A 17,020-nucleotide genomic window follows, 5' to 3' on the forward strand; every position below is an offset into this window, starting at 1 on the left:
CAGTCATTGCCTAGCACAAACCTTACTTGCCACCTATGAGCCCAATCCTGGATATTGTCCAGGTCTTGCTGCATGTACACGTAAGTTACTTCAGAATCAGAGGAATCCCAAAAGGTACTGAATATTGTACAATCATGAGCAATCATTCTAATTTCTGACCTTATGCTGCAGGGAAAGACACTAATGAAGATTCCTGCAGTGATGTCCGAGAGCTGAAATGACTCATCTCCAATAAGCACAACTATCTTTCATTGTCTTAGGTGTGGCTACAATAAATGGAGAACTTTCCCCTGATTCACATCAACTCTAGTTTTTCTAGGGCACTTGAATGTCATGCTTTGTCAAATGCTGCTCCATATCAAATCTAGAACTTAGCTCTATTATCTATATTTAAAATGAGACTGTAATAAAGTCTGGAGGTGAATTGCTCTGGAGAAATCTAAGCATCAATGGGCACGTTGTTACAGAGCAAGTGTTGCTTGATAGCTCTGTCAACAGCAGTTTCTATCACTTTGCTGATGATTAAGAACAGACTGAGAGGGTGGTAGCTTGCTGAATTGGATTTGTCCCCAATTTGCCAAGAGGACAAATTATGAACAACTTAGTACTTTGTAGGATAGACTCTTGTGCTGCAATGGCTTGGCTAAGAGTGGAGCTAGTTCTTGGTGCATGAACCTTCAATTCTACAGTTGGGATGCTGTCAAGGGTTCACAACCTTTGCTGTGTCTAGTGCCTTCAGCAATTTCATAATACTACAGAGTAATCTGTCTGAAGGTCATCATTATGATACTGGGAACTTCAAGGTGCAGGCCAAAATGGATTATCCACTCAACACTTCTGTTTGAAGATGGCTGCGAACACTTCAGTCTTGTCTTTTGCTCTAATGTGCTGGGTACCTCCAACATTGAGAAATGAGATATCTTTGAGGTCTTCTCTTCCTCCAGTCAGTTGATGAATTGTTCATCAACATTCATGGAGTAGAGTGGTGCTGGAAAAGCACAGCAGTTCAGGCAGCATCCGAGGAGCAGGAAAATCAATGTTTTGGGTAATACAGGCACAGTGCCTGAAGGGTGGAGAGATAAATGAGAGGAGGCTGGAGGTGGGGAGAAAGTCTTTTCCACCTATCCACTCCACCCTCCTCTCTGATCTATCACCTTTATCCCACTCCCATCCACCCATTGTACTCTTTGCTACCTTCCCCCATTCTCCTCCCTGACCTATCACCTTCACCCCCATCCTCCTCTCATTTATCTCTCCTCCCTTCAGGCACTCTGCCTGTATTCCTGATGAAGGGCTTTTGCCCGAAATGTCGATTTTCCTGCTCCTCGGATGCGGCCTGAACTGCTGTGCTTTTCCAGCACCACTCTATTCCAGAATCTGGTTTCCAGCATCTGCAGTCATTGTTTTTATCTCATCAACATTCATGCCTTTTCATTTGATCTGTTGGCTGTGGGATCACTTAGCTAAGCCCATAACACGCTGCTTCCACTGTGCATCATGCAAGTAACCCTGGTTTTATAATTTAACCATACTGGCACCTCAGTTTTTGGTGCCTTTCATGCTTCTGGTCTTCTTCTATACTCGTTGGTGAGCCAGAGTATTGGTTCTCTGGATGGATGACAATGGTAGACTGGGGGCAATTGCCAAGCAATGAGGTTAGAGGTTGTGGTTGAATCTGTGTCACTGCTGATGGCTCACAGCACCTCACTGATGACAAGTTTCAAGCTCCTACATCTGCTCCGAGCCCATTGCATTTAGCATTGTGATAGTACCAAACAACAAAGGAGGATGTCCTCACTGGGAAAGGTAATGACAGTATAATGTTAACAGGCTGTTGTTTATGCTCCACACTTGGAGGTTTTGAATGGAAGGAGGAACATCCAGTCTCTCATTGCCTATCCAGTCCACTCCTGATCTTTCTGAAATCTATGTGGCAGGAGTGGTGCCAATGTCAGATCTTCTGCCCTAGTTGAATGAGCACCGCACAGTCCTTTGGTGACAAAGTCACTCATTCATACTTAGAATATGTGCCACCACGTAGCATAATTGATCAAATGCTTATGATTTTAAGGCAATGATTACTTTCAACAGCCAAGATTATTGAGAAATTATAATTTCTGACATACCTTACAGAGATCAATGATAAAGCTTTCATAACCATGGTATGTGCTAGAAGAATTTGCATAGCCACTGTGATACGCTGAAGAGCAAAAACTCTTTCCTGGGTATCCCGGAGAGATGCAGCTTGTTCACCCAAAGTCAGTTTGGTGTTTGTTTTCTCATCAGACCTATTTAAACCTAACAGAAGAAAATGGTACAAATGGTATAAAAGCAAGGAAGTGGTGCTAAAGCTCTACAAATGATTGGTCAGATCAGATTTGGAGTATTGTGTTCAGTTGTGAATATCTTATTTAAGAAAGAATGTTAAAGCCCTAGAAAGTGCACAAAGATAATTTATTAGAATGGTACCAAGAATGAGTGATTTTAGATAACAGGAACAATTACAGAAATTGGGTTTTCTCTGCTCTAAGGAAAATAACAGGTGACCTTATTGAGGTGCTCTAAATTATGAAATTTTGACAAGGCGAAGGAAGATATTCTATTTCCATTTGTTGGTATGCCAGTAACTAGGGGTCACAACTTCAACGTTATGAGCAAGTGAACTAGGAGTGAGAGGAGAAACTTCCTGTACTCAGAATTGCTGGAATTTGGAATGCGTTGTTTGGGAGAGTGGTGGAGGTGGATTCCATGGGAGGTTTCAAAAGAGAGCTGGATATATATTTGAAATTGATGAGTGGAGAGGACTACAGAGATAGGGCTGGAAAACGAGTGTAGCTGGATAGCTTTTTTCAGAGCTGGTACAGATATGATGGGTTGAATGACCTCTTTTTGTACTGTAAAATTCTATGATTCTACCGACAGATCTTATTTCATGACGAAGTATACTGAAGAAAAACAAAATTCTGAGTCAATTTTTCTGCAGAATAGGCAAAGCCTTATTTAGGTTCCTTCCATTTATTTGTTCTAGCCATAAAACTGCCAGGAAGTGTTCAAGATGACAATTCACACATGGTGACATCAGGGTGAAACCTTGAGTGATTATGTGCAGTATTGGTGACTTTTTTTTAAAACTGGAATCAGTTGAGAGGAGGTTGAGCATTGAAATGTGAGCACTATTTTATGAGGAAAGGTTAGATTAGGCTAGAATCGTATCCACTGGAGTTTAGAAGAGTAATTAAGAGGCAATTTTATTGAAGCATCCAAGATATTGAGAGGACTTGCAAGAGTAGATGTCAAGAGAATGGCAGAATCTAGAACTAGGGGTGATCATTCAAAAATAAGAAGTCGTCCAACCATAACATGAGGTAAAATATTGAACTCACTTCCTCAAAAGGCGACTAAAGCAGAGTCGTTGAATATTTTTAATACAGGGCTGAATAGATTGTTGGTAAACAAAGATGTGAAAAGTTATTGGGGGTAGATGGGACTGTGGAGTTGTGGTTAAAGTGAGATTGGCCATGATCTTGCAAAATGGCCATCCAGGTCTGAAGGGCTGAACAGAGTTGTCCAATCATATCTATTCACTACTGAGCAGGTTGCATGCAGCTTTCATGGCCAATAGCGAGCAGTGTCACGGGAACGTATCTATTTGATTTAGGGGAATTTGGGAGTGAAAAGACTGGAAGTCTTGGGAGTGAAAGTCCAGTATTCTAAGTAGCTCTTTTGGTCCACTTCAGAACATAAACAACTCATTATATTAAAGTGTTCTGAATTCATGCCAAAAATTCATTTTTTAAAAATAGGTAACAATTGCACTCTTATTTTTATATGATTCTGCATTGGTACACACCATGTTTCAGTAAGAAAGCATGCCAGAGATTTCCTGACCACTCCATATGTGTAATCAGCAGGGGTTTAAAAAAAACAAGTTGCAGCAAGTCAGCCATTTTTTTTGGATCTCCCTGTGGCCTTTATTTGATGCCTATATCCTACATTAAGTTGATAAATACAGGTTATGTTACCATTTTATCAGGTATTTTATTGATAGTAATACCATGACACCTTCATGCACTTATCACTTTCATAATAAATTGAAAACATGGCTGAAGTTACCTTTCTTTAAAAGCATTTCATGTGTGTTATCAGTGGCAACTGATGCCCCAAGAGGATCCTGTTCTGGAAATTGAACTGGATCTGGAATCAATTTGCTGTCATTTAACCCAAGTGGTTCAGCTAATGAAGCAAAATCTTCCTGTCCTGTAAGCCGCTCATTTCCTTCTGAATCTAATATGTCCCAGTCCTCTGTGAAACAAAAATATATAAACAGCAAAGTTTTATACATCAATATCTTGAAGAAAATTTAAAAGCTTGCGTTTCACTGATCAATCAACAAAATGTCCATAAACCCAACATTTAGCCCGACTGAGTAATGTTAAAGCTTACCCAGGTATGTCCAGTCCACAAAAAAAAAGGACAGATGCAGCATAGCCAACAATGACAATGATATTACGTTGCACCTACTCAACAATAGCTTAATGCTCAGTTTCTGCTCTGTTGAGCCAAATGAACACATTACAGCCTTCATCCAAAAGTGCACTCAAGAGGGTAAATAGGGTGATTACTCCTGACACCAAAAGCAACATTTGCCAGTTGAGGCATTGAGGAGCATCAGCAAAACTGCAGTTGGTGGGAACTGGGTAAGTCTCTAGAGTACTACTTAACACAAAAGAAATGTGGTTGTGATTCTTGGAATTCAATCATCTCTGCCACAGGAAATCACTGCAGGAGCTTTTCATTGCTGATTATTAGGCTCAAATATCTTCAGCTGTTTTATGACAGATTTCCCTGCGTCATAAAGGTCTGTGGTGGTCTTGAAACTTGGGGGGGCCCCTTAAACCTCAGCATTCCATGTTTGGTATTTCTTGTTTAGCAGGAGACCGAACCTAACTGTGCGACATCTGTAACTAAACAAATCTCTAATAAAAATCATCAAGGCCTTGGCTCACATCAAAAATTTATTAGGCCATCCTACTCCATTATCATTGCAGTGAATTGAAAATAAGGAGATTTTAACCTGAGAAGGAAAGAAATCCAATCTTCAACTGGAGATGGACAAGGGGAAAGCAAGCATTTGACTCACAATGGGTTAAACAGGTGTTTGACATAGCACTGATGGCCAACCAGACTAAATAAGTTATATTAACAGCCGGCCCCATTAAATATGTTATATTAACAGGGACAGGAGAGGAGGAAAGGGCAAGAAGATCCAAGGAGAGAAGATACACCTTCTCCTTGGGGAAGACCAAGAGCTCCTCCATCAGCCCAATGGAAGAACAAAAACTGTTGATACCAAGACACTGAAGACCAAGCTTTTATATTGTCTTCCAATGTTTCTTCCAACACCTGCATTGTGCGCAGTTTTGGTCTCCTTACCGAAGGGAATATATAACTGCCATAGATGAAGTGCAGTGAAGGTTCACCAGCTTGATTTGTGGGATGGCAGGTTTGTTGAGGAGAGATTAGGTTGACTGGGCCAATATTCACTGGAGTTTAGAAGTAGGAGAGGGATGTTATTGAAACAAATAGAATTCTCACAGAGCTTGACAAATTAGATGAGATTAAATTAGATTAGATTAGATTCCCTAAAGTATGGAAACAGGCCCTTCGGCCCAACAAATCCAACCGACCCTCCGAAGAGTAAACCATCCAGGCCCACTAACCTACGTTTACACCTGACTAATGCACCTAACACTATGGGCAATTTAGCATGGCCAATTCACCTAACCTGTACATCCTTGGATTGTGGGAGGGAACTGGAGCACCCAGAGGAAACCAAAGCAGACAAGGGGAGAATGTGCAAACTCTACATAGACAGTCACCCAAGGCGGGAATCGAACCCAGGTCCCTAGTGTATGAGGCAGCAGCACTAACACGAGCCACTGTGCCGCCCGCACCACTGAGCCACCGTGTTGCCCAAATGAGAGTTGACATTTTCCTGGTCTGGGGATCTATCACAGGAAATCAAGGTGTCAGGACATGGGTTATGCTAGTTTGATGAGGAGATATTACTCACCAAGTGATGGACCTATGAAATTCTCTCCCATGTAATGCTTTGGATTCCACGTAACTGTGTATGTTCAGGATAGCTAAATGTGTCAGGGTGTATGGGGTTGGAGCAGAAGTAGGATATTGAGATGGAAGATCAGTCATGATCATGATGAATGGCAGAGCAGGCTTGATGGGCTAAACGGCATAGTCCTGCTCAAATTCTCTATATTTCTATACTTCCAAACCCACAAATGCTATCACTTGACAAGGACAAGGGCAACAAATACATGGGAATCTCTCACCTGCAAGCTACACTATCATAGTGCTTTTATTGTAAGTTTGACATTTAGCCAAAAATATGGTTCAGTAGAGATGTATATTAAAATCAGTACCTGTGTCCAGAAAACTCACTATTAAGAATAAAAGAATGATTTACAGTTGTTATAGCCTTAATTTAGATGCTGTAAATTAGAGCTACAGAGCCAGAGCTTTGGTGGAATCATGGCTTTGTTCTGTTGCAGAATCTACGTACCTTCAGGCGTATTTTCATGTTTGCTGATTAAATCAGGCGCTAATCCTTTGGTTTTGCTGAGGAGGGGTGGAGGGAGGGAAGAAATATGTTCATGAGATTGATAGGAACTGGATAACATTTTTAACAGGTTTTGAGAAAATTCAAAATGTATTTGTTGCACATGAAAAATAGTTTCTGTGACTATTTTCTCCCGCCATTCGTTTTTAAAAAAATATAATTACAGCTTAAATCAAATCCATTTTACTGAATTGTTACAGAATCTCCAAAATGATAAAATTAATTGATATGAATGTTACAATTGTTCCTGTTCCAATAATTTGTTGTCAAACTGCTGGAGACATGTATTATTAGAACAAGTATTTTGTGGAACTCTTTCTGACATCATGTTTATTAATTGTCATTAATTTTTATTTTAGAAATAGACTGTCAGCTAGAGTCAAAAGACTATACTTAGCAGGCCTTAATTCAATACATTACATATAAATACATAATTCGTAATAATATAATGGAAATGCTGCAATGTTGAAAATATCAATCGGACTTTTCCTCAAATAACAGCATAAGAGTTCTTGTTGCATTCCTCTCAAACATTTGATCAACTTAAATCATCAAAAAAAGAACTGGTAACTACCAAATTAAGTATACAATGTGGAAACTCAGGTTAATTAAAATATATGGGCAGAGAGCAGTTCTAGTTGTTTAAATACTAACCACGAATGTGATAAATTGGTTGTGCAGTACTTTGATATGCTGAGAATGTGGAAGTTGCTAAATAACTACTAAAGTTTTCCTATAGAAGGATACATTTGTGAATCTGTGATTTTGCCTTGCAGCTTTGTATGCTGCATAACATATTTTGAATTCATGTGTGAATTTGCTATCCATTAACTTTAACAGTCAAAACACTCATTGTGATTGCAGTGGTATCCAGAGGGTGAGTGGTCGGGAGTTGAACATTAGGCATCCCACCATCCATTTTGGCTCTTTTTGCCTTATTATGGGCAGTTTAATTCTAGACTGAGATAGGAAGAGAATTCTGTGGAACTCATGCCGCAGAAGTCTGTGGAGACCAAATCATTTAGCATTTTTAAGACAGAGGTTCATGATAGAAGGGAATCAAAGGTTACAGAATGCAGGCAAATGGGGTGGAGAAACATCAATATGATTGAAAAGGGGGAGCACACTCGATGCTCCAGAATCATGAGTAATGTGGCTAGGGTGAATAGGCAAGGACTCTTCCCCAGGGTGGGGGAGAGTCCAAAACTAGAAGGTATAGGTTAACAGTAAGAGGGGTAAGATTTATAAAGGACCTGAGGGGCAACTTTTTCACACAGAGGGTTGTGCTTGTATGAAATGAACTGCCAGAGGAAGTGGTGGGGCCAGGTACAATGACAACATTTAAAAGGCATTTGGATGAGTGCATGAATAGGAAGTGTTTAGAAAGCATATGGTGTTTTGGCTTTCATTAACGGGGGATCGGGTTTAAGAGCTGCAAGGTTTTGCTACAACTCTACAAGTCCCTGGTAAGACCACACTGGGAATATTGTGTCCAGTCCTGGTCTCCCTACTATAGGAAAGATACGGAGGCTTTGGAGAGGATACAAAGAAAGTTTACCAGGATGCTGCCTGGACTGGAGGGCTTGCCTTATGAAGGGAGGTTGACTAAGCTCAGACTTTTCTCTCTGGAGAGAAAGAGAGAGAGAGTGAGAGAGAAAACGAGAGAGAGAGAAAACGAGAGAGAGAGAGAAAACGCGAGAGAGAGAGAAAACGAGAGAGAGAGAGAGAGATGACCTGATCGAGGTATACAAGATAAATGGACAAAGTCAGTATCCAGAGACTTTTCCCCACGGCAGGACTGACTGGTACGAGGGGTCATAGTTGTAAGATATTAGGAGAAAGGTGTAGAGGGGACTTCAGAGGAAGGTTCTTTACAGAGAGAGTTGTGAATGCATGGCCAGCAATGGTGGTGGAAGCAGAGTCATTAGGGACATTTAAGCGACTGCTGGACAAGCACATGGATAGCAGTGAGTTGAGGAGTACGTAGATTAAGTTATTTTATTTTACATTAGGATTAAGCCTCGGCACAACATCGTGGGCCTAAGGGCCTGTTCAGTGCTTACTTTTCTATGTTCTATGTTCTATTTAGAGGGATATGGGTGAAATGCTGGCAAATGGGACTAGGTCAGATTGGGATGACTGGTCAGTATGGACGAGTTGGACCAAAGGGTCTGTTTGTGCTGTACAACTCTATGACTCTACAACTTGATAAGAAATACCACAAATTATACACTTAAGCTTTGACTTAGATTAACTAAAACTAGCGTTGAGTAGTAGACATTCAACTCAAGGAAGAAGCAAGAGTGCAGTCAACAGAACATTTCAGGAGATAGTGCCACAATCAATTGGAATTCATGAGTCTGTTTTCCAAACTGAACTTACTACTTCCACTACTATTTTGTACTTACTGCAATTAATTTAATAAATGAAGCTTGTGACAACATTCTCATACCTAGCGTGTACCACAGCTAGACTGAACTAAGTGTTCAGAACATGTATAAAGAATTAAAGCGTAGACAGATGAAACTTACCCTGGTAGGGTTGTTGCAATTACTCCAAAGAGGAACACACTTTGAAAACTAGGATTTCAAGTTTTTGTCCACATATACAGAAAAGCTAATTACTTAATCATAATTAAAAATAATAATAAAACATTAACTAATACTGCATTCAGTAACATATGAAAACATTGTGACTTAGTTCCTGAAACAGAATAATTTCTCCAAGTGATTCCAACAACAATTGGAGCTAATTAAATAACACACTTGTCCCTGTTGCAGCTGGATTTAGGGGTTCTCTCCCACTAAGTAATCTAAACACAACAATTTTAAAATATGAAACAGTATAATAAAAGGATAACTTTAACAATTTAGATAGTTCGATTTCTCTCCAATTTTTATGGTTAAATGTTAGTTCAATAAGTTGGTTTCCTTCGTAACCAATGATTTATGAAAATTTGAGCTTTTAAACTATAAAAAGATATAATCTGAAGTTCTTTATCTTACATCTCCCTAAGGGGCTTAAGATACAGAAACCTTAAAAAAAAAGTTACTAAATTATCCTCACCGATTTAATTTGGCTTGCTTGTATCTTGGCTTTTCTGCTAGGTACTTTGCACGGCAATTGTTACACATCAAGTAGTACGGGCTCCCTGTGCCACACTCTCCTCCAAACCAACCATCAACATAGGCTCCATTACTCCGATATCCCAAATGACCTGCACTCTCTCCACAACCAGGGTGATGTCTCTTCATGTGATTGTTGAACTGCATTGTATGAGTATCACAGAGTTCACAAATGACAATCTCTTCTACATCTGAGGTGTCCTGGCACTGAGTGAGTTCACAAAGCATTTAGGTAAAATGCAAGAAAATCTACAAAATTCTTATTTACACATTCAATGTTAATACATAGAAAACAAACTTGCCATTAAATGATGCTTTTTACTATCTTAGAACACCACAAAGTGCTTTACAGCTAATCAATTACTGCTGCATTATCAAACATATTACATCCAATTTGAATACAGCAAATCCCCAGAAAGAGCAATATGATAGTAACCAAACAAAAAGTCTGCTTCATTATGTTGATTGGTAGATAATGAGTTATCAGTACCTTGCAGATAACTCCTCTGATCTTCTTAGAAATAATGTTGTGGAATCTTAAGTCCACCAAAGGGGGAATACTGAGCTTCAATTCAGTATCTCATTTTGAAGAGAGCAAAACTCTCTCAGTACGGCACTGGATTGTCAACAATTATTGTACTCATGGGGAGGTGGCAGTATAGTGGTTATATTATTGCAATAGTAAAAGATCACACCTCCCAACCTACTTCCGAGCAGCTGAAGCTTTACATTCAATTAGTGGAATTAAAAGTTACTCCTTGAAATCATCATTGATTTGGGGTTAAGAAGAAAATCTGGCTCACTAATTCTTTATTCTCTAAGGGAAATAAAATTGTCATTCTTACCTGGACAAAGAATCTCGACTCTCAGCAATGTGTGTTAGTCTTAAGTGTGTTCTGAAATGTCCTAGCAAGCCACTCAAATTTGTATAGAGTCAAAAATAAATAACACCATGGTTGTACCAACACCACATGAACTGCAGAGGTTCAAGAAAATGAATTAACTGCATAAAGAGAGGATAACGGGGTATGATCTTATGTTATAGAAACGTAGTTACAAGGATATCAAAACTGGGGATGAATGCTCTGTTTCTCGTTCTTCCATTTTTTCATCTTATAGTTGCTCACTCCAATCTAGTCAAGGACAACTGGAGATGGGTAGCAAATGATGGTATAGCCAGTGACATTCACATTTCATGAATGATTGATCAAATTTCTGAAATGGCTCTTGCATTCAAAATGAAAAACATTACCAACTCACCCACAATTATGACAGGATTCAGATAAAATTTTCAAAATTATTCAGGACGAATTAAGAATATTAAATTCCAGAAGGATTACAATAAAATTATTCAGAAATACCATTTTAGAGATGTATTCAAAATACATAGATTGTAGAAGTTCTATCTAAAAAAGACACTCAACAAACCAAAAACAAACAGAAGTTTTAGACCATGAATTGGTTACTCTTTAGTGAGAAGTGATTACCATTTTCCCTAGCCCTGAAATCTGTAATCCAAGGTAAAAGTCAGAAATTTGGCACTTCTCGATTGTGTCAATTAAGTAATATCAGCTGGCATAAGAGTGAAGGGAAGTAGTCTCTGACCAACCAACATTTGCAGCAGGGACCATGGGGTAGAGATACAAGGACACTAGAAAATATAACTACTCCACAAGCCCAGGTCAGGGTGTTGAGATTAGTTTTAGAAATAATATCGTTTGCTGTAGAAAATTTTGAAAAGGCAGAGAATAATTATGACATTAGATTCCAAATGAAATGACAGGTTGCAAGGTTATTCATTCAGCAGCCATCTTTGCAATTTGAAGTAATTTTATTGTTTAACTATTTAATCTTTCATGTTGGGTCTAGATTCTCAAGTGAAAAGACAAGTGGACCAGGAAGGCATTCAAGTTGGGAGCATTGTTTTTTAAAGTTTGTTATTCAACACTTGTGGTGGGAACTGGAGAAAGAAGAAAATAATGTTTTTTTTTAGGAGTAGTGACAAAGAATGAAATTAAGTAGATTAGATTGTGCTGCAAAAGAAAGAGTTGAAGTCAATAAATTAGATGCCTAATGGTCATTTCTACAATCCCTGTGGAAACCCACAGATAGAAGCATCATAGGGCAAAAATGGAACTACACTGTTGTTGATCTTCTTCCTCAATATTATTCAGTGAACTATTATGATTTCTCAAACATTGCATGGGGGAGAAGAGCAACAATAAAGTAGTAAGCAAAATTAAATACTTTTTTCCCCATTTAAAATAGCAATTGGTAAATAAAGAATAAAATATTCACATTTGATATGAAACAATAGTGTCATACACTTAATTATTTAATAAAAGGGAGAACAACATTATGAAAAGGTTTATGATTTTACCATGTTAGGCCAATCCATCATCTCAGAAAACCACATGCCTTGTGCTTCATTTTCAGTACCACATTCAGAAGGAAACATATCTTCAACAGAACCTTCAGACAATGGATCTTCAGAAAAACAGAGCTCCAACTCTCCATCCAGATTGCGGTCAGACATAGCATCAACCTCTTGCCATCCTGCAGTTCCAGGTTCTCTTCTTAATGTTGACTGAACCAGCTGAGGAGATCTAGATTCTTTAAAGATAAACATTTTAGGCATTTACAAATGAAAAGTATGACTCATTACTTCTTTAAATTTAGTCTGCAAATAGATTATTGAGCAATGATACACAACACTTATGAATGTGTTCTATAATTATCAGCCTCTAGCAATTGGAACATTAATAGAAAAATGCAGACTATTTTAGTTAAAAAGATTAATATTTCCAATTCAACTAATATAACTAAATTAACTAATATACATGGTCGTGGTGAAAAGAAATGATGGAATACATAGCAGTTCACTCAGTACCCACAATGAGAAAGACTGTTTCATTAGAACCAATCTAGTCTAGTCATCTGTCAGACATTTCCAGTGATTTCTGACTTTGCTTAGGGGGTTGTTTAACTCAGATGGCTACATGATCAGAGAGATGCACAATGACACCAACAGCACTAGTTCATTACCAACACAGGTCATTCACAGTGGTCTGTCAAGTAAGCAATTGTGTTTCAAATAGAGAGAGAGTATCAATCTGTCATTGCTTGAAATTATCAGAACTCTTTTCATTCTAACTGAATTAGCATTTTACTTTCTCTCAACCAGTAAAATACAGTGGCTGCATATTACAATGCCACTATGCAAATGTAAAACTAATTGACCTGAAATAAAACCCCACAAAATTAGCCAGCTCTGTGATCTACATAAAACTGCTAGTTTTGTGCCAATTAGTCTTGTTTAGGGTGTAGGTTTGCTCGTTGAGCTGTAGGCTTGATATCCAGACTTTTCATTACCTGGCTAGGTAACATCATCAGTGGCGACCTCCAAGTGAAACGAAGCTGTTGTCTCCTGCTTTCTATTTATATCTTTCTCCTGGATGGGATTCCTAGGGTTTGTGGTGATGTCATTTCCTGTTCGTTTTCTGAGGGGTTGATAGATGGTATCTAGATCAATGTGTTTGTTTATGGCATTGTGGTTGGAGTGCCAGGCCTCTAGGAATTCTCTGGCATGTCTTTACTTAGCCTGTCAACAAACTCGCATTCCTGGACGTCACAGTCAAAAGAAAGGACAATGGAGAACTACAAACCTGCGTATACAGAAAACCGACAAACACTGACCAAATACTTAACTACACCAGCAACCATACCAACACACACAAACGAAGCTATATCAGAACATTATTCCAACGAGCCACCACACACTACAGCACGGACGAACTTCGGAAAACAGAGGAGAACCACCTATACAACATATTCAAGAAGAACAGATACTCAAATAATACAGTCTGCAGATTCCTCAAGAACAAACCACAACAAGCAGACCAAACACAGCCAGAACCCTAACCACTTTACCATACATCAAAGAAGTTTCAGAAATGACAGCCAGACTACTAAGACCCCTTGGAATCCTAGTAGCACATAAACCCATCAACACTCTCAAACAAAAACTAACAAACTTAAAAGACCCAGTACAACCCATGGACAAAACCAATATCTTCTACAAAATTCCATGCAAGGACTGCCACAAACACTACGTAGGACAAGAAAGTTAGCCACCAGGATACACGAACACCAGCTAACCACAAAAAGACACGACCCTCCCTCCCTCGTAGCCCTACACATGGATGAAATAAAACCCACCATTTCGACTGGGACAACACATCTACCCTGGGACAGGCTAACCAAAGACATGCCAGAGAATTCCTGGAGGTCTGGCAATCCAACCACAATGCCATAAACAAACACATAGATCTAGATACCATCTATCAACTCCTCAGCAAACAAACAGGAAATGACATCACCACAAATCCCAGGAACCCCATACAGGACAAACATATATATAGAAAGCAGGAGACAACAGCTTCGCTTAACTTGGAGGTCACCATTGATGATGTTACTTAGCCAGGAAATGAAACGTCTGGATATCAAACCTACAGCTCAGCGAGTAAACCTACACCCTAAACCTCAACCTGAGCTACAAACCTTCACAAACCTTGCAAAAATTAGTCTTGTATGGATATAAAACAAAGAACTGCAAATGTTGGTGATCTGAAACAAAATCAGAAAATGCTGGCTAAGCTCAGAGACAGAGCCCACAGAGAAAGAAATATGAAAGGGGTAGGCAGGATTATTGATAATAGGCCACGACCGAAGAGAAGCTGAATGTGATAATGAGAGCAGACAGTAGAAGGGAGTGGGTAGGCTGTGTGGAAAACAACCCATGTCATGACAGGACCAGGTTGTGGGGGTGGGTAAAAAGGACAATATCAGACTTTAAGGTTATTTAATTCTATGCTGAATCCTGGAGCCTGCAGGGTACTCAAGTGGAAAATGAGATGCAATGTTTTGCATGCACTGTACGGATCTCTTACAGACCTATGTGGAATTGGTGTGGGCTGCTCAAAGACATGAGCTTGGAATCTGCTGCTTCAACTCTCCTGATCCATTTACTGCCTTTGTTGCTAGACTTTGTTTGTTATCTGGTCTTCGACGTACCACAATTTCCTTAAATTAACCTGAGAAAAACTGGAATAATCTGTCAACACCATAAGATCTAAATCTCCATAATTGATTCCATGCCACTTACATCACAGTTTCAGGATAAACCAGACTGCTTCACCAATGAAGATTGCCTACCTCTAGGTGGCTAAGTCCATCCACTGTCATTTCCAGGCTATGGTATTCCAATCCTTTCCTGACCAAACTCCCCTCCATGCCCCTCCATAAATCTCAACTCATCCAAAACGCTACGGCCCATATCCTATCTTCTCCAACTTGAGGAGGGATGTAGTTGTATTAGAGGCAGTTCAGAAGATATTCATAAGATCAATTCCAGAGATAAGGAATTTTTCCTATGATGAACAAATTGAACAGTTTAGGCCCATAATCACTGGAGTTTAACAGGAGAGGAGATCTATTTGAGGTAAGTAACATGTTAAAGATGATTGACAAGGTAGACATAAAAAAAGGATGTTTCCTCATGGGGATTTCAAAACTAGTGGGCATATTTTTTAAGATGAGAGGATAGAGATTAAAAAAAAAGAAAAGAGGGGCTTTTTTTAAGTTCAGAATAGTTTGCATAAACTTTCTAAGGAAGTGATAGATGTGGGCACAGTTACAACTTTTAAAAGACATTCTGATAAGTACACAAACAGGAAAGCTATTACTTCCAAATAAGCCTGTTAGACCATAGCCAGGTGTGGTGTGATTTTTAACTCTGTACACCCCAGACCAACACCGGCATCTCCAAATCAGGACTAGTTTAGTTTGGGATTACGTCTGGCATTGTCTAATTGGACTGAAGAGTCTGCTTCCGTGCTGTATGTTGCAATGACTACGTGGGGCAATCCAAAATGGTTAGTCATGGTTTTAGAATAAAGGGTAGCAGATTTAAAACAGAGAAGAGGAGAAATTATTTTCCTCAAAAGGGTCTTGAATCTGTGGAATTCACTACCCCATTGTTTAGTGAATGCTAAGACATGGTGCAAAATTAAGTAGCAGTTAGACAGATCTTAGGCACTCAAATTTTAATTAGCAATGGCTTGAAGGGTTATAGAGAGCAGGCAAGAGAATGGAGTTGGGCATGAGTTGGGGATGACTTGGGGCAAGGAGCGATGAAAAGAGAGAGGCGAGAGGTGAGAGGAGCGAGGAGTGATGAGAGATGAGAGGTGAAAGGAGAGAGATGAGAGGTGAGAGAAGGAAAGAAGGAGAGAAGGAGCGAGGAGAGGTGAGAAGGAGAGGAGGAGTTGAGAGATGGGAGGAGCGATGATTGGATTGAATGGTGGAGCAGGCTTGAGGGGCTGAATTTCCTCCTTCTCCATCTAGTTCTTTACATGCATGGACTATCACGTTCCATGTACCTACAATTTAAAATTAGGAATTTCATAGGAGCAAGGATAGTCCACATGACTCAACAAGCCTGTTCTGTCAAACAACAGGATTAAGCTGAGTATTGACCTCAAATCCACTTTCCTATTCAGTGCCCATAATGAGTCTCTTAAGAGTTCAAAATCATTTCTATCTCAGAATGTACAACCGAGCATCGCCAACCCTCTGGGTTTTTGTTTTCTTCATTCATGGAATGAGGGTGTAACTCTCCTCTCACCTCTCACCCTCTTTATTGCCCATTCTTAATCAGGAGACAGTGAGCACTGCAGATGCTGGAGAAATCAGAGTTGATAAAGTGTGGTGCTGGAAAAGACACAGCAGCTCCTTGGATGCTACCTGACCTGCTGTGCCTTTTCCAGTGCCACACTTTATCAACTCTTCCCATTCCTAATTGCCCAGGGGGAATTAAGAGTCAAACCACGTTGCTGAGAGTCTGGAGTCAGAAAATGGGTCAGATCAGTAAAGGATGGCTGATTTTCCTCCCTAAAGAAGTAGATGGGTTTTTAGTTAAATCATGAGGGAGATTCAATCAAACCTGTGTTCCCAGAACATTAGCCTGGTTTTCTGGATTACTAGTTCTGTGACATTACCATTGCACCACCATCTTTCCCAGGAGAGAACCTTCAGAATGAAGAAATCTCTCCTAATCTGTCTTCCATGATCCTGGAATTACCGTAGATACTTGGGTAAGTCAAATTTTTTTTGACTATTTTTAAAGGTTCAGTTGAAAGGGTCGACTATTACACAGACACTGGTTTTGAGGGGCTGAAATTCATACTGCAGTTCAGAATGT

General features: G+C 39.5%; 1 protein-coding gene across 3 annotated transcripts in view; it reads right to left on the minus strand.

Moving 5' to 3' along the window:
• Positions 1-17,020, minus strand: part of LOC132806698 (probable E3 ubiquitin-protein ligase HERC1) — a 343,050-nt gene that overhangs the window by 88,081 nt on the left and 237,949 nt on the right. For 2 of the 3 annotated variants that reach the window (XM_060821268.1, XM_060821283.1), the window contains 5 exons: positions 12,143-12,375; positions 9,704-9,969; positions 6,581-6,636; positions 4,114-4,302; positions 2,127-2,298 (listed from right to left, as the gene is read on the minus strand). In XM_060821268.1, coding sequence (XP_060677251.1) covers positions 2,127-2,298; positions 4,114-4,302; positions 6,581-6,636; positions 9,704-9,969; positions 12,143-12,375 — 916 coding nt within the window. The remainder of the gene's footprint in view (positions 1-2,126; positions 2,299-4,113; positions 4,303-6,580; positions 6,637-9,703; positions 9,970-12,142; positions 12,376-17,020) is intronic. The other variant, XM_060821274.1, reaches the window with a different exon arrangement.

Source organism: Hemiscyllium ocellatum, chromosome 1, assembly GCF_020745735.1.
Source record: "Hemiscyllium ocellatum isolate sHemOce1 chromosome 1, sHemOce1.pat.X.cur, whole genome shotgun sequence".
In the NCBI taxonomy this organism is placed as follows: Eukaryota; Metazoa; Chordata; class Chondrichthyes; order Orectolobiformes; family Hemiscylliidae; genus Hemiscyllium; species Hemiscyllium ocellatum.